General features: G+C 38.5%; 1 protein-coding gene across 1 annotated transcript in view; it reads left to right on the top strand.

Annotated features, from left to right (window-relative positions):
- Positions 1-26,829, top strand: part of MAN2A1 (mannosidase alpha class 2A member 1) — a 165,861-nt gene that overhangs the window by 135,466 nt on the left and 3,566 nt on the right. The window contains exons 17-21 of the mRNA XM_019450524.2: positions 716-849; positions 3,931-4,072; positions 6,619-6,752; positions 13,131-13,325; positions 25,891-26,001. Coding sequence (XP_019306069.2) covers positions 716-849; positions 3,931-4,072; positions 6,619-6,752; positions 13,131-13,325; positions 25,891-26,001 — 716 coding nt within the window. The remainder of the gene's footprint in view (positions 1-715; positions 850-3,930; positions 4,073-6,618; positions 6,753-13,130; positions 13,326-25,890; positions 26,002-26,829) is intronic.

Raw genomic sequence — 26,829 nt, 5'->3', positions numbered from 1 at the left:
AAGAAAAAGGCTTGCATGGCTCTGTTGGGGAATGGCAGTGCAGATGACAGGTGGACTGGCCTGTAGCAGAGCTGACCTTTACTCGTTTAATGTCCCCTTTCCCCTGCAGAACTCTTTGGAGAATCATTTGCATGTTACATTTCATCTGCATTTATCTCATCCCAGCCTCTTCGTCCTTCTGTTGAGTTAATATGTGCCCCGGAGTGCTTGTTTTCTGCCATCTGACAATTTAAAAAAAAAAAAGAGGCGGGGGAGGTGGGGAAAGGTGAATGGCAACACATTTAGCATGAAAGATGGTAAAGATAATAAGAACAGAAAAGAGGAAAAAGTGTGTAACTTTGCAAGGAGTTCTATACAGCATATTTAAGAAAAGCAGAGCAATTAGGGTACCTTGGTGACTCAGTTGGTTAAACATCTACCTCTTGACTTTGGCTCAGGTCATAATCTCACATTTTGTGAGTTTGAGCCCTGTGTTGGGCTCTACGCTGACAACATAGAGCCTGCTTGGGGTTCTGTTTCTTTCCCTTTCTCTCTTCCTCACCCCTGCTGTCTCTCTCTCTCTCTCTCTCTCTCTCTCTCTCTGTCTCTGTCTCTCTCTGTCTCTGTCTCTCTCTGTCTCTGTCTCTTTCTCAAAGTATAACTTAAAAATTTTTTTTTTTTAAAAGAAAAGTGGAGCAATAAACTTCTATTAAGGTACATATTCTTTTAAATTTAGGAATAGACGGACAGTCTGTGGAAGTTTCCAATATTGTGGACATCCGAAAAGAACATAACCGTGAGATTGCAATGAGAATTTCTTCTAGCATCAACAGCCAAAACAGATTTTATACTGACCTGAATGGATACCAGGTAATTTTCCTTTAAAACCTGTAAGTAATGGCTATGTTAGTGTGTAACTTTTATATATGGTAATAGGCCAGTTGATTTTGGGTGCTTCGAAAATGCTTAAGTTTAAAAATTATTTTCAAAATAAAACTGAATTTTAACAGGTACTCTAGGTTCCTTATTCAATCAGATTTCCAGAGTTAAAACAAGTATTTGAGGGATTGGTTTGTAGAACATCTGATTGGAAGGGTGTATTTTCTCAAAGGAAGATTTGGTGACCATTTGCATGTTAATTCCCTTGATGCCAAAATGTATATAAATTTGTCTAATAGAAAGGAAGCATAATCAGGGGTTGAAGAAGTGTGTATTTTTCCCCTCATAAGGAAATGGTCTGTGCATATTTAACTTATTACATATATACTTTAAAAAAAAATTTAGGTTTATTTATTTATTTCGAGAGAGAGGAGAGAGAGAGTGGCAGGGAGAGAAAGAATCCCAAATAGGCTTCACACTGTCAGCACTGAGCCTGACGCGGGCTCAAACTCATGAACCGTGAGATCATGACCCGAGTCAAAATCAACAGCCAGACACTTAACCAACTGAGCCATACAGGCACGCCAAATACATATATACTTTTAAATGTATAATGTATTAATGAGCTCTTTTAAATTTCATGAGAACTCTTCCCCTCTTTTTATGAATAATGTATATATGTTCACCTTAATACACACGCATATGTGTACATGGACACACAAATACAAACATGTATCTATTGAGAAATGTGAGTAGGTATGTATTTAATCGAAATGTTCACAAAATAGTTTGAAATAGTAATGAGAAAATTGACTAAAAATCTTTTCAGATTGTCAGCTCTCTAATTTAATTGGGCTCTTTTGATTGTTACCTAAATTTCTGTATTCAGAGTGTATGTGTGTGACAACGTATCTTTGAAATAATACTATTAAAGACATTAGCATGTTTTTGAGACATTAGCGTTTTAGAAATTTCTGGCTATGAATAGAAATAATTTCACAACAAATGCTTTTACTTTGTCTGATTTTCAACTGGAATGAGTGAAAGGGATTGTGATAATTTTCTCTTCTACAATTTCCTGCAAAGGTTAAATTTAAACCTTTTTCAAAGCATAAAAATTACATTATACACTTTGAATTTACATGTTAATTCCACCACAGCTGTTTGGTTTTCAAACGAATCCCCGACTTTATGGTGATTCATTTTCCTTGTATTCAAAAGAAACTCTTTTCTTAAAATCTTACAGAAGCAATTATTTGTATGTGTGGGTGTCTACATGAATGAAAAAAAAAATAGTACAATAAATATGTGTACTAATATGTGTATAAATAAATAGTACAATAAAAATGTGAATTTTCTTTTCAAGGATCAAGCATTTGAATACATGGGAAAATATTATTTCTAAATTTATAACCTAAATATTTCTGCTTTTAAAATAGGCCTATTAAAAAAACAGACTTCAAAAAAAAAACAAAAACATTTTTTTGGCCTCAGAAAGAATTGTACTTGGGCAAAACTAGAAATCTAGACCCACAGGTAGGGAGTGAGAGTGACAGCCCCAGAGTTCTGACAGTTTAAATGTCCTTTTTATGAGAATACAAGTTAATTTGAATGTGAAGATCAGGATTACACAGGAGAAATGGAGAATTCTTTCAAACTATCCTTTTTTTTTTTTTCCTCCAACTTTTACAGTTGTTTCTCTACAAGTGTATTAATTTCCTAGGCCTGTGACACAGATGACTACAAATTGGGTGGATTAAAACAACAGGAATTTACTCTCTCACAGTTCTAGACACCACAAGTCCAAAATCAAGGTGTCCTTAGGGCCACACTCCCTCCAAAGGCTCTGGGGAAGTATGCCTCCGTGACTATTCTAGCTTCTGGTGGCATCAGGCCATCCTGGGCACCATTGGTTTATAGACACATCCCTCCAATCTCTGCCTCTGCTGTCACAGAGTAGCTATGATGTTCTCTTTGTATCTCTGTATATGTCCCTGTGTCCCAATTTCCCTCTTCGAAGGACACGATTCATTGGATTAGAGCCCACCCTAATCCAGGATAACTTGATTATATCTGTAGAGATCTCATTGCAAAATAAAATCACATTCCCAGGTTCTGGATGGACATGGGTTTGGGGGGACACCATTCAGTACAACCAGTAAGTGAAGGACACACTACAGGGTTTCTGTAAAGATTAGAGATCTTATTTGTGAGATACCCAGTGGTGTGCCTGGTGTTAATTGGCACTCAGTATGTGTTAACTATTATGTTAACTTTGTACTTCTTTTTTTCTCGATTGTCATGTCAGACTTTCATGAGTTTAACAGTAGAGATGTCATTTTTATGGTATGAATAAGATACACCTGATAACTGAGTCCCTGTGTGGTTTGAGTGAGTCTCCTTGACCCCACCCAGCTTAGTGCATTTTCAGTCAAAAAATAAAATAATGTATTTCATGCATTCAGATACTAGACCAAGAAAAATTGAAATTTAGAACTATCTACATTGAAATGAAACAGGAAGAGTAAGCACTGAATAGTTTTTAAATATAAATATGAATTTGATTATTTTAATGTAATATGTTAGAGGATGTGATGAGGGGATCTGTGGTATTTATTAAAACTGATTCAAGAATTTTAAGAGATATTTCTTGAAAGGGGATAGAGAGCTATTATGCTTAGCATTCATTACCAAAGCGGTATGTTAGACTTAGATGAGAAATGAATACTTAATACCTTTATAATTTGTTTTATGCAAATACTGGAAAGCTAGAAGACTTTTGTTAAAGATTTTTATTATGAATTTAAATAGGAATGCCTATTTTTAAAACCAGGATAAGTTCTACCTTTCTCACTTTAGAGTTGTTTTCTAAGATCCTTGTGATTTTTTTTTTTAATATTGTTTTGAAGAATGTTTTAATTTTCAATTTAGTTCTTTCTTTGAACAAGAAAGGAAGCTATACTTTTTTCTCTTTGGAAGAAAACTCATCCATAGTCAGTACTAATTTTTTAAATCACATATGTAAATATCACTTGATTTCTTTTTTTTAAAGTGTACTGTTTGGTCTTATAGATTCAGCCTAGAATGACAATGAGCAAATTACCTCTTCAAGCAAATGTCTACCCAATGACAACAATGGCCTATATCCAGGATGCCAAGCATCGCTTGACCTTACTTTCTGCTCAGTCTTTAGGGGTTTCAAGTTTGAAAAGTGGTGCGTATTGTTTGGGTTCTTTTTTGCTCTTTTTTTTTCAGTTCCAAGTGTATAATTTTTCTGTTGGTCATATGTATTAATTATTATCTTCAGACACCAGGCACCTTCTCTTGAGAACAAGAATATTAGTTAATTTTGGGTTTTGTGAAAATAACGTAATGTATATCCTTAATCTTCTGATGAAGAATGAGGGACTTGAAACTCCATGAAACCATTGTTTCTTAAAGATAGTTTATCTCTCCTGATAGCTCGTTGTTTGCACAAGGCTCTGTCATTGTCATAATTGAATGGCTGTGGAAACTCAGACTCCAGAAGTTAAGGAGGAAAGGAGGCAGGGAGAAGAGTTAGAAATTCCCAAGTTTGCCTAAGTGCCCAAGGCAGGAGGTTATAGTCCATACCTAGGTCCTTCCCTGAATCACATCCTTCTAGGGCACTACCACCTGAAAGAAGAAAGAAAGGGAGTTGTAATGATACAGATATGGGGATGAAGAAGTGACAGATACAACTTTAAGGATTCTGTAAAAGAGACAAGATGGAAAGAAAAAATAGTAGACACAGATTAATTTTTATAAAACCTTCTGTTGGAAGGCTGATATCCCTTACAATACATATTTTTAATTATCCTTTACATGTAGTCAGTTGCTCTTCCTTACATACTAAGACTTGCTAAGACAAATGTCTTAGGAGCCAGGCAGATAATAAAGGAGTGAAGGTGCCTGCTGTACCCTGTGTCACAAGCCCACTTTTTATATTAGGCATATGCATACATTCTGTATGTCCATGCACACACAAAAACATACTACTTCTCATTTTTCTTTGTGGCTTTCATTACACAGAATCATGAGATTATGCCATAAAGACATTACTACCTTTATAAAAATAATAATGGCCTCCCATCAGGGATGTAGTGGGGAGCGGTGGGGCTTCAGCAAACTGGAGCCCACCCTTCTCTGTGCACAGTGCGGCAGCCGCTGCTCGGTGGCAGGCCATCATCTCCATGGGGAATGGGGCCCCTTGTTGCCAATTTTTTCTGTGTTTGAACAACCCAGAAGTCTGGGATTTTATGTGAAGCTGTCCAATCTGTAAATGTTGACTTGGCTTGTTTAAAAATCAAAATATAAAACATCTTTTTGCCAGCTGTGACTCTTGAACCACCCATTTTAAACCTTGCCTTAAGTTCTCAAAGTTGGGCCCTTCAGTAGGGAACTAGACATTAGGACTGGAACAGTCATGGACTAAACCGTTATCACACTTTCCTGATAAAGACGAGCTTAGAGATAAGGCTCCTCTGCTCCTGCTAGAGACCCCCAGCACCCTGGGGTTTGAATGCCTGCATACATAGAAACAATTTGAGAACAGTCCAGGAGATTTACTAAGTGCCACATACTGTGTAGACTAACATTTGGAGACAGGGAGAAGAGAGAAATTGCCAGGAGATTGATGTACTAATTTGGGTATGAAATGGTCAAACCCTAGATAGCCCCATTGCCTGAGGAGCAAGTTCTAGATCGTTGTGTGCTACAATACATATGGAGGTAGTAATGACGAGAATTCTAACCATCACTGGCGGTTTTATGTACTAGATACCTAAACTCAGAAGAAAGAAACTAAACAGAGTTGGTTTGACTAGGTCAGAATAATAGTTTTTAAAATAGCTTACATATTGCTCTTTTATGCTGAACAGTTATTTAATACTGTAACAAATATGAATGAGTGGATGGATGAATATATATATATATATATATATATATTTTTTTTTTTTTTTTTTTTTTTTTTTTTTTTTTTAAGTGTACATGACTAAGGCTTTTTTAGTATAAACATATGAATATGGCTCTGGGTAGCTTTTTGGGTTGTTTTGGTTTGGTTTGGTTTGATTGATTGGTTGATTGATTTATATTAGTTTGTCAACTCATAACCTAACTATTATCTTACAAATTAAACTAGAGGAGATGTGGAATTATTTCACAGCAAATGAAGGAACCAAATAAAACCCCTTTTTGAACTAGAGGAGAGAGGACAGTTGATGCCACTAACATAGTACCAGGGAGGGAAGGAGGGGGTACATTGTGGGTGTCTCCAAATTCTGGCATTTCTTCACAGAATTGCCACCTTATCAAGTAAGTTAAATTGTATTTCAAATCCTTTTTAGATTCTACGCATCTGTTTTTGTCTTAATATTCTCTGTGGATATACATTTTCTGTGAACCTCATAAACATTTTTTAAATTCCAAATGCTGCCATTAAAAATTTTAGAGGCCGTAATTTACTCTTCAGATTAATTCTTTTTAAATTTCACTTGAATTTTGATCTGTCTGATTTTTAAATTTCTTTTCACATTTTACTAGACATTAATGAAGAACAGAAATACAATCATATTTTTTTGCATTTATACTAGCTGCTTTGAGAGAAAGCCCTTGGTACTCTGGGTTGTAGAGATCGGTCTCCTCGACTTAAGTCGGACCATGCCTATACTTATGTGATCCTCAGTGGATGTTTGTATTTAATAACCCTGGCCAGTTTGTTTGTTTTTTTTGTTTGTTTATTAGGTCAGATTGAAGTTATCATGGATCGAAGACTCATGCAAGATGATAATCGTGGCCTTGAACAAGGTGTCCATGATAACAAGATTACAGCTAATTTATTTCGAATACTACTGGAAAAAAGAAGTGTTGTGAATGTGGTAAGAAAAAAAAAATAACTCACATGTTCTGATGTTGATTGTTCTTTGCCATCCAAAATTTGAAATTTTGACTTTCCACTGTTTTATGATTTATGGTTTCTAGTTTTGAGATATCTTTGTAATAGACTTAGTCTCTACTGACAAGAAAGAGAGCTTCAGTTACACATATCCTGTGAGATTTGCATTTAGGTCGTCTTTTTCTTTTATTTTTGCTTATTATGTAGATAGAGAATTATGTTAAGGAATCAGTTTGGATGAAATTTTATGAAATTATTTTGAAAGAAAGTAAGAGTTGAATTTAAAGATAGAATTTGGTTGTATACTTAGGAGATTAAGTTTGATTTGTAAAATTTATTTAAAACCTAGTGTACCTATTCTAGTCTTAGACTCATCAGTTGAAAATGGATTTACTTGTTTTTCTTCTTGTTCAGTTTTCATGCTCAAAACAAAACCTCAGCATTCCATTAAATAATCTAGCTGAAGCTCAGTTGGACATGAACCAATATGATAGTATGCTTCTTCAAGATGACATAGAAGTCATCATCACGGTCCTCCATACATACTAATTTCCCACCTCATTTGGCCCTCTACATGGCCCTTTTTTTCTTATTCTGCCCTCCTTGTTTCTTCACTGACCATTTCAAATCTTTTCTACTCTTTTCAGCAGATAACCGCATGGACTTCACAGAAGGAAAAACCATTTAACAGTGCTCTCTGTTCTAGATATCAGCCATCTACTCCCACCCTTTCCCCCTGCTTAACCCTGCTGATGTCTTCTCAGTGCTGTCATAAAAGCCAAAATCCTTACCGTAGCATCAAGAGCCTACGATGTGGGCCCTGCCTGTTCCCGCAGCTTCATCTAGCGTGACTCTCAGTATTTCTACTCTGAACCCACTGGTTTTCTTTCGATCCTAAGTAATCCCCATGCACCCTGTGCCTACAGCACCTTTGCACTTGTGATTTCATTCTCTGCCCAGGGAACTCTTCGTAGTAGTTGAGATCAAAATTCTCTTGGTCAACTGCTTCTGCTGAACCAGGCCAGATCACCTTCTTCAGTGCTTTCTCAGACTATTCAGCTGTCCTCCATGCACATGTGTGATTATTTTATCATTGTCCTTTTCCTCTTTTGGACCATAACTTCCCTGAGAGTAGGGGCTTTCTCCCTCTGCTTCTAGGATTGTCCCTAGCAGAGGAAGCGGTCACTATTTGGTGCAGGAATGAATACACAAATACATAAATGAGCGAGCTGGAATTGCACACTGTGCCACTGCATCTGTCCCAACCACTATTTACTGCCTTGTCATACTATGCATGTTCTCTCCCCCTGCTAGATTCTAGGGACTTGTCTACTTCTTTTCATGTGCCCCACAGGGCCTTCTTGCCTGTGGTACATATTCTATAAATACAACACTAGTTGATTGAATGAAATGGCAACAGCTCATTAAAGCAAAGAATTCTTCCAGTATGTAGAATCTTTTAGGAAAAAGATTTTAATATCCATTTTTAGATGTCAAGATTTATACCAGTTCTTGGGACTCATGGTTTAAATCAATTACTGACAAGATGGCTTAATTTTAGGTCTAAAACTGCATAGGAAAATCATTGTCTGAGTGCTGGCAGCTACTGTCTTTTTCTCCTCCTGAAAATGTTTCTGGCTTTTATGGTTTTTTTCTCTCTATATAGACACTAATTTGCAAAACTTCTGTTAACTATGGCAATAAGAATTTTCATGTCAGATCTATAAAGCTTTCATTTAGAAGTGAAATAATTTGTTTATTCCCATTCAAAACTCCTTGGATAGTAATTGATTGAAATTTGATCCAATGTTTTTATAATCCTGTGTTGGTTAAATTTTCCTTTTGCTCAACTATACATTCTTGGACTTAAATCAATAGTTTCTTTTAAATAAAAAATGAACTAGAGAAGAGAAAATACATTTTAATTTCTAGTGAAATTGACTAAAAAGACATTTGATTAAGAAATGTTCCATCTCATATAACTTAAACTTTCTAGAAAGTGTTTTTATTTTCAACTCCGACTCTAATCTTTAAAATAACAATGATAGAAACCTTAGTAAGGAGACACTCTTCTGTACAGGAGAACATTTTAGTGGAAAGTCTTGAGCCTGCCAGAGCCTCCTGGGAGTAATCTGGATGACTAAATGGAAGTGAGTCCTGTGTTTGAGGGTTCTGTGGAGGGGCACTGAGAACAAGGACTGGAATGATAATCGCTGTTAAGATACACAGATGCCCGATGGGTTGCTCTGGCTATGTGAGGCTGACTGTCGTCCATGGTTATGACACTCAAGGGTCAACAGAAGTGGTAAATGGGAATTGTCTCTTTGGCATTGACCCTTTAGGATTTGTTTCTTTGATGCCTACTCTCTGTCCCTTCCTGCTGATGACTGCTAAGTAAAGAGGGGCATTGAACCAGGAATCACTGAAGTTAGGTGACCATAGGTCTTTGATGACTATGAGGTCGTATCCCACTGAGGAGCTACAACTCAGTCCCACTTGAGGAAATGTAGGGGCCAAGTGTGACTTGGATTTCCAGTGTTTTGGGTAAAAAAAAAAAAAAAAAGTTACCTGTTTTTGTGAGTTTTTGTTACTTTTGTTGACAACTTTAATGTGAAATGTCCTGGATTTTTTTCTTGAGAGTTGGCCCCAAAACAAACAACTTCTTAATGTCGTGCGGACCTACCAAAACATATCTATATGGGCAAATTTAGCCCACACATCACCAGGCTTCACCTCCGCATTGAATGATATTTATTTCTAAAACTCATGATTCAGTATAATTTTCCTTTGTTATTTTTTTCTCTTTTTACCCCATCCTTTCCCCTACTGTATTTTTCTCTCATTTATTTATGTTGCATTTGCTTTTAATAGATTAAGTTCAGTACACATTTATCAAGTTCCCACCATGAATCAGGTCATACTGAATAAGCAAAAGTGACTCAAAATATCGTCTCTTATTATCTTAAATAACTTATTTATTAGGAAGTTCTGATGTAGATGAATGGGAACCTTTGATGATTAGGGATCAGATTACTTAAGCAGACTTAATGAAGGGCACCACAGAGCCTAGCAAGAAATTCTGACTTAGGAAATACGGGCCGGAACCCAATGGAGATCTCAACTTGATGCAGTTTGGATGAGAATGTGCCAGAAACTATTTTTAATTTCACACAGGCTGCAAGGAGAAAGCTAGACTTGAACAGCTTGAAGCCTTCCAACCAACAAGAAACCAAATGATGTTTATAGTAGTATATTAGTTACTACAAGGCTGGGGAATTCATTTACAGCTTAAACAAACACATAAATTTTCCTCTAGCAAACATGTTTTATAAGCTTTGGGTTTATCATAAAGGTCACATTAAAAGATTACCTTTCCAGGAGATTAATCAAGAAGTGATAATTCAACAGTTAAATATCTTGTTGAGCCCCTCGTTACTGTAAAAATGTTAGGAAAGTGCATGAATGATGGAGCCTTCCAGGAGACTTGGTCCCACCCTGCCTGACCAGCTTCCAGCAGTATTGTTTGTTGGTGGTGCTCTTCCAGCCCCGACCCACACTCTACCGTAAACTTATCTTCCTTGTCTCGCTTAGGACAATAAGTGGCTTAGTTCTTGAACTCTCGAGGTACTTACGTTCATGACATTGTTTTCCTTTTTGTCATTCACATGTTTCTGAGTCTGAATCATTTTCATAATTCAGAACAAGTTAAAGGGTGAGACTTAAACTTTTGATTCCAAAGGGAGCTCTCTTTCTTCCACAAGGTTGGGAAGGTATCGGGGGTGATGGTTTCCAGCATATGTCCACAGAGCTACATATGACTGACTGAGATTTGAGATTCACTTCGGGGAGCTGTTAAGCTTCAGCTTCCCAGGGCCCACTCCCAGACATTCTGATTTAGTAGGTTTGGATTAAGGCCCAGAGATCTAAGTTTAAAGCTCCTCAAGCCATTCTTATGTGTGGTCAATTTGGGGGAGCACTGAAGGTCAGGAGAACTGGTTTGGGTTGGGAAGAATGGTATATATGCACATTACTGTTTGTAGGGCATAGGTGATCCATCAAGAAGTGTCCCACCTATTCACTGAAGTGTCCAGGAATTCCTCCAAGAGCATAGAACAAAGCCAGAGAGCTTTTTCTGAATGTGTCTTGACCTAGAATGGACTTAATGCCTTCCAATTCTGATAAGGCAGGTGTCTTCTTTTCTCTTGGAATCTTTTATCTTTTATTACTGAAAAGTGATTTTGTCAGCAATCCTGACCTAGATTATGAAGTCCTTTGATCTTGGAATACATGTAAAGTTTCTTATTGAAACTCTTCCCTCAATATTCAGTAATATGCATTAAATTTCAGTATTGTTGGAGAATATTGCTATATATGCTTTGTTTAATCTTTCTTTAAAAAAAAAAGAGTGTGGAATGGGTACTTTTTTTTTACAACTCTTTTAGATCTAATATTTTTTGTCAGTATCTTAATACTGCAGTGTCCCTCTGCTGCCTTTAATTTTTTTTTCCCTCTCTCCATAGTCTGAATTGTAATGACATCTACAGTTCGCTGCTGGCAAGATGCTTGTCACTCTTTGCTAACCCTCTGCTAATCTGACATTCTGAATTTTAAGCTCCGTATCCTCTATAAATCCTATCTTTTCTCACAGATAAGTAGCCAAGCCTTTTATTTGAGCCCTGTATTGCAAAAAGAGTGCAAAATCAGAAGATATCAGTGAAATGGACATTTAAAAAAATAAGATACAAAATTAAATTTGTTCCAAATGTCACTGTTGATTAAAAAACCTTTCTATATAAATTATTTTCTCTTCTTAGTGCTTTGCTATGTCTGCTTTTATACCTTAGGCATAATTAGTTAAGGTTCCACTTAGTCATTGATTTAATTAATTGGGTGTGTCATCTACCATATGCATATCCCCAGCCCTGGCAGACTTATTTAATGTTTGAACATGCTGAACCACTTGTCTGGAAGTATATTCCATAGCAATGACTAAATTACTTTTAAGTTATACTGAATAATTGTGTACTAGGTAGGTATATAATAATTATTCCATAACATATATAACACTTTCTGTTTGGAGAATAAAGTACAGTGAAGTAAGTGGCATTGATTTACCAAATTTAACAGATGATCTAGATATACTACCTGTGTTGTTTAAAATCCTTATTCATATTGAGAATTTCTTCAAAAAAATCCTGTCATTGGGTCACATTTATAGAGCACACCTTTGGATCAACACATGATGTCATTTTTTTTTAAATGAAACCATGATGGAGGCACTTGGGTGGCTCAGTCAGTTAAGCATCCAACTCTTGGTTTTGGCTCAGGTCATGATCTCACAGTTTGTGAGATTGGGCTCCATGTCGGGTTCTGTGCTGACAGTACAGAGCTTTCTTGGGATTCTCTCTCTCGTCTCTTTCTGCCTTTCCCCTGCTCTCTCTCCCTCCCTCTCTCAAAACAAATAAATTTAAAGAAAAAAAAAGAAATCATGAGAATATGTGGGGTAAAACCTGAGGGAGAAGAGATAACATTTGATGATATGCAAGATGTATCAACATCCCAACCTATCTACTTAAAGAATGTCACAGACTATGAGTCTGGAGTTCTCTTTTGTCCAGCAAGAAAGAGGACGCAGAATTGAATACAAGAGAGGCTAATGTCCGGGAGGAGAAAAGAGCCCCAAACAGGGGTTTCGTCTCCATATGTATTGAACTCTCAAGATACTACCTGCGTGGTGAACATTAAGAAAACAAGATCTTACACACATGATGAATGTGAAGAAAACAGTCAGTAATCATTAACTTGGGTGTGCAGGAAGCAAAGGGTCTGAGGGACAAGTGGAGTTGTGATCAAAGTACAATAGTACATTGGCATCAGATGGAAAGCAATTTCCTGCAGGTGATATAATAAGTTACTCATGATCCCATTACAATATCTTGCTAGCTAACCTCAGGCGCTTTTGCCCCGTAGTGGCAGCTTTCAGCCCTAAGCCTTTTTCTAACCCATTTATGTAAGTAGAACCTTTTCCCCACTTTTGTGGTAAGTTGAAAAAGAGTTTCCATAAAAAGTCTTACCCTGTACTAAAATGGCAAAAATTATTTTCAGGATTTTTAGTACTTAAAGCAATGGGAAAAAGCTATTTCTAAACGTGGTTTAAATGGACACTGTTCATTTTCTTATATTGCTTAGAACTGAAATTGGTAATCTGTGTGTTGTCTGAGACTGTTATTTACAAAATATAATAAAATCAGAGTATATATGTTTATATTTCTTTTCGACTTAAACTCTGTTGGGTAATTTAGTTAATATTACAAAAACTGCAAATATATATCACTTACACATTTTTGTTTTTTCTTGATAGGAAGAAGAAAAGAACTCTGTCAGTTACCCATCCCTTGTTAGCCACATAACTTCTTCTTTCCTGAATCATCCTGTCTTTACAATGATAGAAAAGATCCCCATGCCAACCCTTCAGCTGCTAGGTGAATTCTCTCCGTTAGTGTCATCTTTGCCTTGTGACATTCATCTCGTTAATCTGAGGACAATACAGTCAAAGGTACATCCCAAGATATATCTATAAAGAATTACGATTTTGTAATATATTTGATATAATGGGATGGGAAGCAGAAAAAAAATACAGCTGGGGCTGGGGGATGGGCTAAATGACTGATGGGCATTAAGGAGGGCACTTGTTGGCATGAGCACTGGGTGTTATACGTAAGTGATGAATCACTGAATTGTACTCCCAACACCAATATTACAGTATGTGTTAACTAACTTGGATTTAAATAAAAAAAAAAAAAAAATAAAATTCAAGAAGCCATGAAGAGTAAATTTGTATGGGTATGGATAATGTAAAAATTAATTTTCCAATACAAAAAAATTTTTTTTTAATTATTGAACTTAAAAACATAAAACAGGAGTGCCTGGGTGACTCAGTTAAGCATCTGACTTCGGCTCAGGTCACGATATCGCAGTCTGTGAGTTCTAGCCTCACAACGGGCTCTGTGCTGACAGCTCAGAGCTTGGAGCCTGCTTCAGATTCTTTGTCTCTCTCTCTCTCTCTCTCTCTCTCTCTCTCTCTCTCTCTTTCTGCCCCTCCCCCGTACTCGCGCGCGTGCTCTCTCTCTCTCTCTCTCTCAAAAATAAACATTAAAAAAATTTCTTTAAAAACCATAAAATCTTAAGTGCATGTGGATATATGGGAAGGAAATATATAAAAATTATAAATAATATTTTGATCACAATTGAGATTTATTATAAAATTTCCTTTTATTTTCAAACTTCACGTTAAGCTACTACATTATCCTCTCTAAGCATTTTTCTATGCATATATATATATATTTTTTAATGAAGTTGGGATTATATTTCAAAAAAAAATTTTTCAATTACAACTGACCCTTGAACAACGTAAGTTTCAACTGGACTGGTCCACTTATGCAAATTTTTTCGATAAATACAGTACAGTACTGAATGTGTTTCCTCTTCTTTATGTGTTTCTTTTTTAAAGTTTATTTTTTTATTTCTTTTGAGAGAGAGAGAGAGCACAAGCAGGGAAGGGGCAGAGAGAGGGAGAAAAATGATCCGAAGCAGGCTCTGTGCTGCCAGTGCAGAGCCTGACACAGGGCTCAGACTTATAAAACGTGAAATCATGATCTGAGCCAACACCAAGAGTAGGACACTTCACTGACTGAGCCACCCGGGCACCCCCTTGTGATTTTCATAATAACATTTACTTTTCTCTAGCTTACTTTATTATAAGAATACAGTGTATAATATATATAACATACAAAATATGTGTTAATCAACCATTTATGTTGTCAGTAAGTCTTCCAGTCAACAGTAGGCTATTAGTAGTTACATTTTGAGGGAGTCAAAAATCATGCGAATTTTTGACCCTGTGGGGTATCTGTGTCCCCAACCCCTGCACTCAAGGATCAGCTGTACTGTGAGTTTTTACTGTGCTTCAGGGAACCATTAAGAGGCCTTTACCTTTAGGCAAAATCATTACACCTTTCATTTGACACTTGATCTATAGTTTAGAGCATCTTCAACTACTAATTTACATTATTCCCAGAAAAGTTCTGTGTGATAAGAAGGTCAGGGAATACTGTCTTTTTCTAGATAAGAGAACAAAAGCTGACCTGAAGTCACTTATTTGTGGGTGGGAGAACTAGGCCTTAAGATCAGCTCTACTGGTATTTTCCATTTGTTTCTCCTTGTTGGGCACTGTTCTGAGGAGTTAGAGAAATAAGAAGCGTAACATTTAATTATTTTTGTATCAGAGGCCTTGTACATTCAGATCTTTCTCCTTAAAATCACTGCAACTCAGACCTTGCATTGAGAAACCCAACTACTTAGAGACATCTAAAGACACACTAGAGGAAGAACCGGGGAAGGTTTTATTAGATATGGAATTTTATTTTTTTTTTAAACCTTTTTTTTTTTTAACATTTTATTTATTTTTGAGACAGGGAGAGACAGAGCATGAACAGGGGAGGGTCAGAGAGAGGGAGACACAGAATCTGAAACAGGCTCCAGACTCTGAGCTGTCAGCACAGAGACCGACGCGGGGCTCGAACTCACGGATCGTGAGATCATGACCTGAGCAGAAGTCGGCCGCTTAACTGACTGAGCCACCCAGGCGCCCCTAGATATGGAATTTTAATTCAGACTGCTTTTATGGGCATGTATGCCTACTTTTAAAGTCAGAGATTACATATGAATAAAAAATTAGACGTTTGACATCATCTTTATCTTTTGGAGAGCTGTTTTGATATTGTGAGCTGGCATATGCCTAGTTGGAAATAGTAAGTGTTCAGGGATTCCGTAGGAAATATATGGCCAGAGTATGAAAAGGAGAGAGTGTTCATGTTTGAAGACAACATAAGAAGAGAAAAACGTTTAGTTTAAGAACAAAGAACTAAAGCAAACCAAGTAAAGTAAGGATAAATGCGTGCAAATTTGGACACTTAGGGCTTTTTAAATTGTATGACCAAGATAAGGTACTTACGCCTAATTATGTAGGAATATACATATGACTTATAATAATGAATACAAGTGAATGCAAGAGGCCTGCGTGTATATCTCTGTATGTCAAAGGCTTGTCTGATCGTGAGAGCAAACCTGCAGGATGTACTTCATGCCTGGCCTGCTATGTGCCAGTTACAGCTAAAGGCATACAATCATGAGCAAAACAGAAAATAACCCCTGCCTTTCTGGAGCGTGGATTCTGGTGGGAGCAGAAAAATAAAGAAGATAAACTAAGAGAGACATAACGTATTAGACGGTAATACATGTTAAGGAGGAAAACAGAGAAGGGAAAGGCAATTCTAGATGATGATGCAAGTTTGCAGAGTGTGGTTGGCAGAGGACCTTGCAGAAAAGATGATAATGGAGTAAAAATGTGCGGGAAGTTAGAGAATAAGAGACTCGTGCAGATTTCTGGGGGTAGAGTGGTCCCGGAAGAGTTAAGAGAAAGTATGAAGGCCTGAAGGCAGATGATGTGGTGAAAATAGAAGCTCCACGTGAGCTGACCTTTTCTTTAATTCCTTGCTGCATCTTATTGCCTAAAATAGTGCCTGCACATAGTAAGGGCTCAGTAACAATTTGCTGATTGAGCAAATCTTAAATGAGTGTTCTTTCTAGTGTTCTGCTACAGTCTCTTGTGGGTCTACTTTTCAAGTCAAGGAAAGGACACACCAGAGATGGTAGCCTTCCTGAGTTTACCTGTCAGTTCATGTGCTAAAGGGAATGAATGGATAGAATGGGGGGGGGGGGGGTGGTTAACAAAGCCCCTGAGCCTCAGGTTGCCACATCTAGGTATGGATGGTAGAGCAACCTAAGCCTGAGGACTTCTGGGGCACATGGTGACCACTGTTCCTTAGCCTGTTCCCAGATGACCCTTTCCATGATTGTTTCCTGGAAGTGGTTCCAGCTGACTGCAGTCAGTAAGAGGAAGGTTTAATCCTCTCCAATGAGGGGCCGTCACTTGTTTTCCAGATCACCTCTTTTTTATGGTTACCTGCTCCTTTCATTCTTCCTGTTTATTGCCTATCTTCCTGTCATACAAACCTCATCACTTCCCAGATGAAAAATTCCATTGCTACCCATTTGGTTCAGACCCTTGAGCATTCAGACCTTCTAGGGTCTGGCCTCCACTCACTATATCCACCTAGCTTCCCTTGATCTTCTCACCTGTGGACAGGTGGACCACCACCTTTCCTGGATTGCTGGCTGAGTGCTGACTCAGCTACCCTTTATAAAATGAGACCGATGTGAGATATGCCTGCTTCAGGTCTGTTGTGAGAAACATAAAATAATGCTGTGAAAGCCCTTTGAAAACAGAAGTGTTTTATAAACATACATTATTATCCTGATGATGCTTACCGTACTTCCCAGCTCAGGTGCAAGGTAGGGTTTTAGCAGAGGGAATAGAAAGCAATTTAACAATTTGACCAGGAAGAATAAACACTGAAATGCTCATGTTTAACTATAACTACTATGCTGGCACATGATCAGAACTAAGTATTTAGGTCTGCTTTGCATTATCATATCACTTGGTGCCAGTTCCTGTGTTGGTCTTTGATTCTTAGCACAGATTTCTAGCAGTTGTTTAAAAGCTTACTTGTGGGGTGCCTGGGTGGCTCAGTCGGTTAAGCATCCAACTGTTGATTTCAGCTCAGGTCTTGATCTCATGGGTCATGAGTTCAAGTCCCATGTCAGGCTCTGTGCTGACGGTGTGGAGCCTGGTTGGGATTCTTTCTCTCCCTTTCTCTCTGTCCCTCCCCAGCTCATGCTCAAGATAGATAGATAGATAGATAGATAGATAGATAGATAGATAGATAGATAGATAGACAGACATAAAATCATACTAGTAATCCTAGGGGATTGATTTGTCCATTCAAAATCACTTCTTTAAAGAGTTGCTGTCTGTCCCCTAAGCTCTAATAATAGGAAAATAATCTTTGAAAGAAGCCTCATGCAGATACTGATTCAATGAATGCTTGGTGCTTAAAATGTATCAAGTGTAATTCCATGGTTACACTAAAAGAAGACAAAAATGACTCAGTGAAGAAATCCAGAAGCCAGACCTCAACATTTTCTATTGTGTTCCTGTTTTTGTGTTCTGGCAACTCCCAGCATACGATAATGAATTGTTCCTTTAGAGATAGCACAGCATTTTTCCCATTGAAGTAATGTCAGCATAGCCATTGGGTTCCAAGCAAGACCAGAGGTCTAGTATCTAAGTAAGCATTTTCCTACCTACCACCTCACAGTATTTCCATGAGAAATGGGTCTGAGAACCACCTTGACGTGATGGAGTCACACCTTTTTGCCTGCCTAACTTCCTCATTGGCAGTGTGATAGAGGATGTCCCTACTTGCCCATTCCCCAGGCCACTGTCTGAAGTTTCCTTAAATTCTACATCTCACTTGGTCTTCTTGACTTCTCATTGAGAAAATGATTATGGGCTCACGCAATGGTGAGAGAGGCAAGGTAGGGTCTAGAGATGTGCTAATCCACCCAGGTGGTTATTGTCATTGTATACAGATCGTACCAGGGAGATTTTCAAATAGAGATTTTTACAGGTTTCCCCATCTCTAATATTCTGACTCTGTAGGTATGGTGTGGAGAACTTAGGAATTACTAATTTTTAAAAACTCTCCTCATGTGTCTAGACCTTGCTATTATCTCCATTTACTAAATTGGGAAAGTAAGAGTTAGAGATGAGGGGTGCCTGGGTGGCTCAGTCAGTTAAGCATCCGACCCTTGATTTCAGCTCAGATCATGATCTCACAGTTCGTGGGATTGAGCTCCACATCAGGCTCTGCATAGAGCATGGATTCTGTCTCTTGTGCATGCGTGCTCGCTCTCTCTCTCAGAATAAATAAATAAGAAATTATATAACTAAGATAAAATTACCCAGCAGTAAATATCAGAATTAGGACCCACATCCAGGTTTTCTGAATCTGGGTGCTGCACAGGGTCTCAGAGGGTAGTGTTTGACTTTTATTTAAGAGTCAGCAAGTCTGTTCCTCAAAGTCTGGTTTTTCAGGAATTGGTCTATATTGGTAGATGAATGTATGTTTTTGTAAAAGTATATCTTGCTTTTATACTTGATATATGCTTTTGGAAAAAACTATGTGTCATATATTTGGAGTTGTGAAGATAGGAGCAAACATCTATTAAAACCCTGCCTCCCAGCATGCTGAACACCCCAGCGCACTCCTGTCTGAGAATGTTGTCTGGGAGTGTAACTGTTAGCCTTCTCATTCTGTAGGTTCATCGTCCAGCTCCCTTCTCTTTATCAACCTCCTTTTCTTGTACTATCAAAAGCTTGAGATATTAAAAAGAAGATTCTCTAAAGGCTTGAAAACTGGGGAACAGGAACATCACTGAAATGCACCAAACAGGAAAACCATGCTGTCAGGAAAGCCTATTGATTAACAGAGAAGGGAGTCTTGGTAGAGAGGATGCTGGGAGACTCTCACCAGGGACCGGGGAGGGGAAGGGTGACAGATCAGGGGTCAGGGTTCTTTAGGCTGGAGTGATAGGTTCAGCCTAGAATACTGACATTCTAGGGACCAGAAGGAACTTGATGAAGCTGTTTAATTAGGTGAACAACGAAAGATAACGTTGTTCAGGTTTTTTTTCCCCCACTGCTTTTATGTTCAGGTATATTTTTATTTAATTCATTTATAGATATGTTATCTTTATATCCACATTACATTTAACTCTATTCTCTATGGCATTTTAGTTTGGTTTGTGCTGAACTGTTTCTTGCAAATAGTTCAACAATCATTTACACATCAGCACCACTTACTGAATAAGATTTTTCTCTTGTTTACACTGCCCCCTTTTCTTATAAGAAGCAGTTTAAGGTTTTTACTTCACTTTGCCTTTCTTACAAGAATTGATTAGTACTTTATTAATCTCCCTGACTTCTGGAAAGGTGAAAATTGTGGAGAAAATTTCTTTTGTTGTACATATCTAAGAACAGTCAGTCATTCACCTTCCTCTTTCTTTTTGTCATCTTATCTTGTTGATCAAAAAAGGATAACTGTTATTGGACATTTTAATGAATGCCCTGGAAAATGAATTTCTACTGGTTATTTCCTGTCTCAGCACTGAAAATGCAGCGTGCAATTTTCTAACCTTTCCAGTTGCCAGAATACACTGAAAGATGGGTGTTGGTAGGCATTTTGGAGGAATCTGGGCAGGTTGGAGAAATTTTCCCACCAGGTGTTCAGCCATGCCTTAATCTCTATTTATTTTAGACATTCTTTGTGGAGGGTGGGGACACATTTATTTTGGAGAATTTAGTCAAAGTTATGGCTTTCTCTCTTCCACAAAAAAAAAAAAAAAAAGGTACATACATAATGTTTATTACAGTTTCCAGAAGTTTACTGATCTGTGAACCTCACATCATTAATGAGCAAATCAAGTTTCTTTTGGTGTGAGACAGGAAGAGCACAGCTCTATATTTTGAGCTCTCATCCATTTTGATAAAGGAACATCAAAGAACATCCTTTTCTTATGAGGGACTGCCATGTGCCATGTGCATGTATCGTTTTCAGAATGGCCTTAAATCCTGTTTATAATGGGAAGAGTGGATGGGTGATGGGTAGGCAGGCTGTGGATGGATAGAAACGACAGTTTCTAATCCTTACTTACTGAACTGATACCTCTTTTGATAAATCATGGTTTTAGTGCTACTGGAACCATTGAATAAATACTCCTTTTTTTTCTGTTAATAATATTTTCTTACTGTTTTTATTTATTTTTTGGAGAGAGAGACAGCAGGGGAGGGGCAGAGAGACAGAGGGACAGAGGGGACAGAGAGGGACAGAGGATCTGAAGTGGGCTCTGTGCTGACAGGCTGACAGCAGTGAGCCCAATGGAGGGCTGAACCATGAGATCATGACCTGATCTCCCATGAACCATGAGATCATGACCTGAGCCGAAGTCAGATGCTCAATTGACTTAGGCACCCAAGCACCCCAGTACTCCCTTTTTCTAACTTCAAATCAAAGAGTGAGCCCCTTCAGGTTTTAGGCTTTTCTTATATTACATCAAAAGTAGTCTTCCTCTTTTCCCTCCTAGCTAGCTGTGGGCACCAATCCATAGCTAGAGCAAAGGCAAGAAAGAGAAAGAAGCTGTTAAACGCACTTTGGAATCAAACCACCTTTTTGGAGTGTATCCCCTCTATTACTGGCCAAGTGACTTAGCGCAAGTCACATTATTCTCCCACTTGCCTCATTAGCAACATGGCAACGATAACGGTACCCACCCTTAGAGATGTTCTAAGGATTAAATGAGTTAATGGTTGTGAAGCGTTTAGAATAGTATCTGGCATGTAGTAAGCACTGAGTGCTTGACAAATGAAGTTTCTCAATGGTGATAGTTCAGTCATGAGCAGTTGTAATTGTTACTAAAAGTGAAATTAAAATGTTGGCCCTTTTTTTTCTTAATGTGTATTTATTTTGAGATAGAGGGAGAGGCAGAGCATGAGCAGGGGAGGGGCGGACAGAGACAGGGAGACACAGAATCGGAAGCAGGGTCAAGGCTCTGAGCTGTCAGCACAGAGCCTGACATGGGGCTCGAACGGTAAGATCATGACCTGAGCCGAACTTGGCCGCTTAACTGACTGAGCCACCTCCCAGGCACCCCAATGGTTTTTTTTTAATATATAAATTGGAGGCTGAAGTTCATTCCCAAAGTAAATCTTGATCTCACTTTAACTTGTATTCCTCATGTATTTTTTGAAAAAGCTGAGCAGTTATTAATAACACACCTGAAATTGTCTATGTGCCAGGCGTTGGGCCGAGTATTTTCTTTATATTCAGCTCTCCCAACAGTTCTATGAAGGTAGGCAATATTGCGCCCCTGTTACAGAAGAGGAAACTAGCTGACCTGAAGATGGTAGGTAACTTACCCAGGTCACACAGCCAGTAAATGATATGCTGGTAGATACATCCCAGCATGTGTGACTCTGGATCCTCACCCAGACACTTAGACTGCCTCTTACTTGAGAACAGAAGGGGAGCAGTAGTGCTTAAAATGTTGAGGAACACTGCCTGTTTTTCAGTGACTACCCCATAATTATGGGACATGCTTAGAAGGATCTACCAGTCATTTGTGGGAAGCCTCCTGAAGGACGTGTGTTGGGTCAATTAGTGATCATTGCTATTGGAGTATAAGAGGAGATGCTTTGTGATAGGGATATTCCTGTGCATTTAAATGTAGTAACACAAACTTGTATACCACCTCAACTATTCCAGAGGCTTTTGTGAGATGAGATGAGTTTATCCATGAAGAGTATTCTCTACAGGGTCATGCTCACAACAAGTGCTCAAAAAGTGTTAGCTGCAGGGGTGCCTGGGTGGCTCCGTCGGTTAAGCATCCAACTCTTGGTTTGTGGCTCAGGTCATGATTTCATAGTTTCATGGGTTCAGGCCCCACATCAGGTTCTGTGCTGACAGTGCGGAGCTTGGTTGGGATTCTCGCTCCCTCTCTCTGCCCCTCCCCACCTGCACGGTCTCTTACTCTTTCAAAGTAAACAAATAAACTTAAAAAAAAAAAAAAGTGTTAGTGACAATTACTGTTAAGGTCACTGTGGTTGCGCCTGATCCCCAAAGGGGTGCTTCACGAGTCTCAGCAAGTTTTCTAAGTTCTTGGAGGTTCAATGATGTATTCCTAGACACATGACTGGTTCTTGGATGGGACCAAAGCAAACCTTGCCTCTGATTGAGCTTTTTCTAACCTCGATGGCTTTGTTCTGCAAGCCAGATCATCTTCTCTCCACTCCCCCCGGTGGCCTGAGAAACCTCACAGGCCCTGCTTAGACCAGAGCCACAGGTCAGTTTATCCCCTGAAGTGAGTTCTGCAGTGGATTTTCCAAGTGACTGCAGAACGCCCAAGCCTTCCTGAAGGGAGTCAGCCTCAACCGTGATCTGAGCTGTTTTACAAAGACACTTAATTTGAAGCTCTTGGCACAATTTGAAAATTTGTAAATTTCCTTCACTTAACCCCCATCCCTTTTTTTCCTGAGATCCAGGTAGTCCCAATATATTAATGAATATAAAAGCAGGTATTTTGAGTCTGTTTACTCCCCTTGAGCGTACAGTATCTTTTTTTGTGAAGGTATCTGTTTTCTTGCATGCATATTCAAGTTAAATTCACAGTTTCCCTACTTTGAAAAACAGTTTTCTTGGAAATAAAATGATGAGACAGACTTTGAAACTGAAAAACTGCTGCTTTGCTTCAGGTATTTTTGCTTGAAAACTGATACTTTCATGAATATTTAATTTTTAAAAACTTGGACAAGATGATTGCTATTTTAGTTGGTATGCTAGCCCTTAAACAAAAGTGGTGCAGTTTTAGTTTTGAGAGAAAGCGTAACTTTTTTTCCCATCAATGAAAATTACTTTTCATTACTTTAATCTCTACTTTTGTATTGTTTAAATCTCTTGTAAAATTAATGGTAAAATTCCAAAGATGATGTTTCCCTTCCTTATTATTATTATTATTTGCCACTTCCAGTCTGCTAAAGGCCTTATACACACATTCATTATTTCGAGGGCAAATGTGTTGCAGGAATTTTAGCAAAACCTGCTGTCAGATGGTTTTGTATGGATGATCTAGTGAATTAAAATGGCCAAAGCTTTAGGTTAGCTTTAGGTTATAGTGATATGTGCATTTATTTCATTTTATTATTTTATTTTATTTTATTTCATTTTATTTTTATTTTTATTTTAGAGAGTGTGCAAATGGGAGAGAGGGGCACAGGAAGAGAGATAGAGTATTAAGCAGGCTCTACACTCAGTGCAGAGCCCAAAACAGGACTTGATTCCACGACTCTGGGATCGTGACCTGAGCCACAATTAAGAGTTGGACTCTGAACCGACTGAGCCACCCAGGCACCCCAGTGATAAGGTGCTTTTAAAACAGTCTCATCAGGGGAGCCTGGGTGGCTCAGTTGGTTGAGCACCCCGACTCGATTTCGGCTCAGGTCATGATCTCAGGTTTAATGAGTTCAGGCCCCACGCTGGGCTCTGCACTGACAGCGTGGAGCCTGCTTGGGATTTTCTCTGCCTCCTTCTCTGTCTGCCTGTCCGCTCTCAAAAATAAACATTTTAAAAAAAGAGTCTCATCAATAAACCATCTAATCAGTGGGTCTGAATTGGGACTTCGTTATGATTTTGATGCATAATTGTTTTATGTATAATTTGGACGGTCTCTGATTCCTAAGCTACAGAGTTATGATGTCAGTAAAGAAAATTTATGAATAAGAAGTTAAATGAGAGTATCGTTTAATTTGTAGCTATTATTAAAATAATCACCAATAATTATTTGATTGTATTGATAGAAATAATAATAGCTAAAATGTACTGAGGGCTTCCTATGCTACAGACACTGAGCTGAGTCCCTGTTAAACAGCTGAATTTCATTTCATCTCCATTTTATGGTAAAAGAAAACGGGGTTTTGCTAAAAGCAGCTAGTAAATTGCAGAGCTAGGATCTAGATCTCGAGCTGTCTGACTCCCACCCCAGGTTCTGACCCACTTTCTACAGCTTCTGCACCAACACATTCTGTCTTAAAAGCTAAGCCACCATACGTAGTATTTTCAGTGGCTTAATATGTACCATGAGTCAATGAAGAAGGTAGTCCTGTATTAGCTCCATTTTACAGATAAGGAAACTGATGCTTAGGTGGTAAGTAATATTCCAAGGCTGTACAATTGGCAGAGGAGAGAATTCTCTTTGTTATTCTTCTGGAGACCTTATGTATATGCTAAATGAAGTATTTTCTGACTGTGCTGTTTTCCTGCTATTTTGGAACTGAAATTTTTTGAAATTGTATTAGGAATCTTTATCATATGATTTAAACTTGCTATGATTATCATGTTCGTCCCGTGATGACTCAGAATTCCTTAAATGACTTTTTTGTCTCCCTTCAAACAAAATCTTAGCAGTACCACTGCAAAATAACAGTGTGAAATGTCATAAAATTGGTTATTCCAGCCAAGAATCTGAGGTGAGGACAGCTTTAAATTGTTCAGGCACATTAAAGTCAAATCAGTGGTGAGAACGCTGGCAGCTCTTCAGAAAAGATGTCTCTATGGCACAGTTAAAAATTGTATCCCCTAGTGAGGATGATTAAGAACATGGGCATATTCATATCTGTGGCCACAGACTTGAAAAGGGGATCATTTTCATCATGGGGTCGGTACTCAACATACTCCACTCCTTTGAGTAGCCGAACACTTCTTAATTCTTCCAAGGATTTTTTAATTTATTTTGCTTATTATACAAGCATCTTCTCCCTTTAGGAAATGTAAAATGTATTAAGAAAATCATAACTTAAAATAGAGCACTCGTGGCATCCTTACTTAAATGGATGCAAGACATTTTATTGCAAGAAAGTGTATCTTGATCCCTGTAGCTGACTTGTCATGTTTACTATTTTTCTCTTGGCCTGCAGAAGAAGAATAGCTTCTGTAATGTGAATTTAAATGATACATCAAGCTAATAAATGTGGTTGGCCTAGCAAGTGATAAGCATAACTAATTCAATTTAAATGTCTTTTATATAAAAATAATGAACCAATGCATTAAAGATTAAAAATGTTAATGCAATTAGCAAAAATTAGCATTCAATAAAAAAGTGTGTTTCAGTTCTGAGGTGGATGATACATCATTCAGTGGCCAGATAAGGACTAAATTCAGGTACACATGATTCAACCAATGTGTATGTTAAAACTAAGTAAATAAAAATTAAATGCTTTATTTGAAGAAACTTTTATGAAACAGTAACATGTGGACGAAAGGGATACCCAAGTCCTCAGGAACTATGGAGGAAACCAAAACGTGAGGTGACTTAACAAGAAGACTTAAAACGTAATGTCTCTTGACTCCTCGTGGGGAAGGTAGAGGGGGTGTAGCAGGTGGAAAGGCACAGTGAACATGGGACCTGAAGGGAAACGAATTTCCATAGCTTACCCACTAAATCAAGCTTTTGTGGTTTGGGGGCGCTGACTTCAAGCCAGTGGAGTATACAGTGGTGTCAGTATTTGCCTCAATGTCACTGGGGCATGTTGGCCCTCTCCTCATTTGCAGGTGGACGGCAAGCATTCTGATGAAGCAGCCTTGATCCTCCACAGGAAGGGGTTTGACTGCCGCTTCTCTAGCAGAGACACAGGGCTGCTTTGTTCCACCACCCAGGGAAAGGTGAGCTAAAAAGTTACTTTTGCTTGTTGAGTTAGTGCACTTTGAAATCCTTGACAGTGAGATGTACCTCGCCTCTTCACTGACTCGTTCCCCTCAGCTGCTATAATTAACTCAAGTCTTTCTATCTTAAGAAAGCACTTTCCCAACCTTCAGTCTCTTCTCCTTGTCAACATCAACATGCATGGCTGGAACACATTTATGTTTGGAGATGACACTCTAATCCATTCTTAAGCCTTCCGTCGCTAACCAGCAAAGCATCTTCTTCCCTGCAGCGCACCCCCCTCCCCACCATATTTCCTCTTCTCTCAGACATACTCATGTAGGATCTATTTCAGTGAAGTCTTAGAGGGGCCAAGGCACGTTTTATAATAACTGAAGCAGGATGGAGTATCAGTAGGGAAGCAGCAGAAAGCAGTGACATTGTGGCCATTCGGGTAGTTTAACCACTGCCCTGAAGCAGCCTTACTTAGCTCCAGTCAGTAGTTTCCCCAGGGGAAAATGCAGGTCTAGATCTCCTGATTAAGCCAGATTTGCATGTGGGTCTGTACTGGGCAGGCCGAACAGGTCCCCAGGCTGACTTGCTGGCTGCTCATTTTTTAGGTTTTTTTTTTAAAAGCTGTTGTTGCTGATAGTTCCATCAAGCCTCCTTGGAAGGAAATGAACCTCCAGAGTTCTGCCTCTGGCTCTGATCAGGCTGTGCTCAAAGAAGACATTTGAACAGGTCCTAGCACACAGGCAGGTCTGCCCCAGGGGGCAGCTCAGCTCACCCAGCTCTTCCCCGAAACCTCACAGATACCCTGCAGATCAGACTCAAGTGATTCAGTTTCA

Source organism: Panthera pardus, unplaced genomic scaffold, assembly GCF_024362965.1.
Source record: "Panthera pardus isolate Hobbes unplaced genomic scaffold, ASM2436296v1 HiC_scaffold_2, whole genome shotgun sequence".
Lineage (NCBI taxonomy): Eukaryota > Metazoa > Chordata > Mammalia > Carnivora > Felidae > Panthera > Panthera pardus.
The sequence above is the reverse complement of the archived record's forward strand: the minus strand, read 5'-3'. Positions and strand labels throughout refer to the sequence as shown.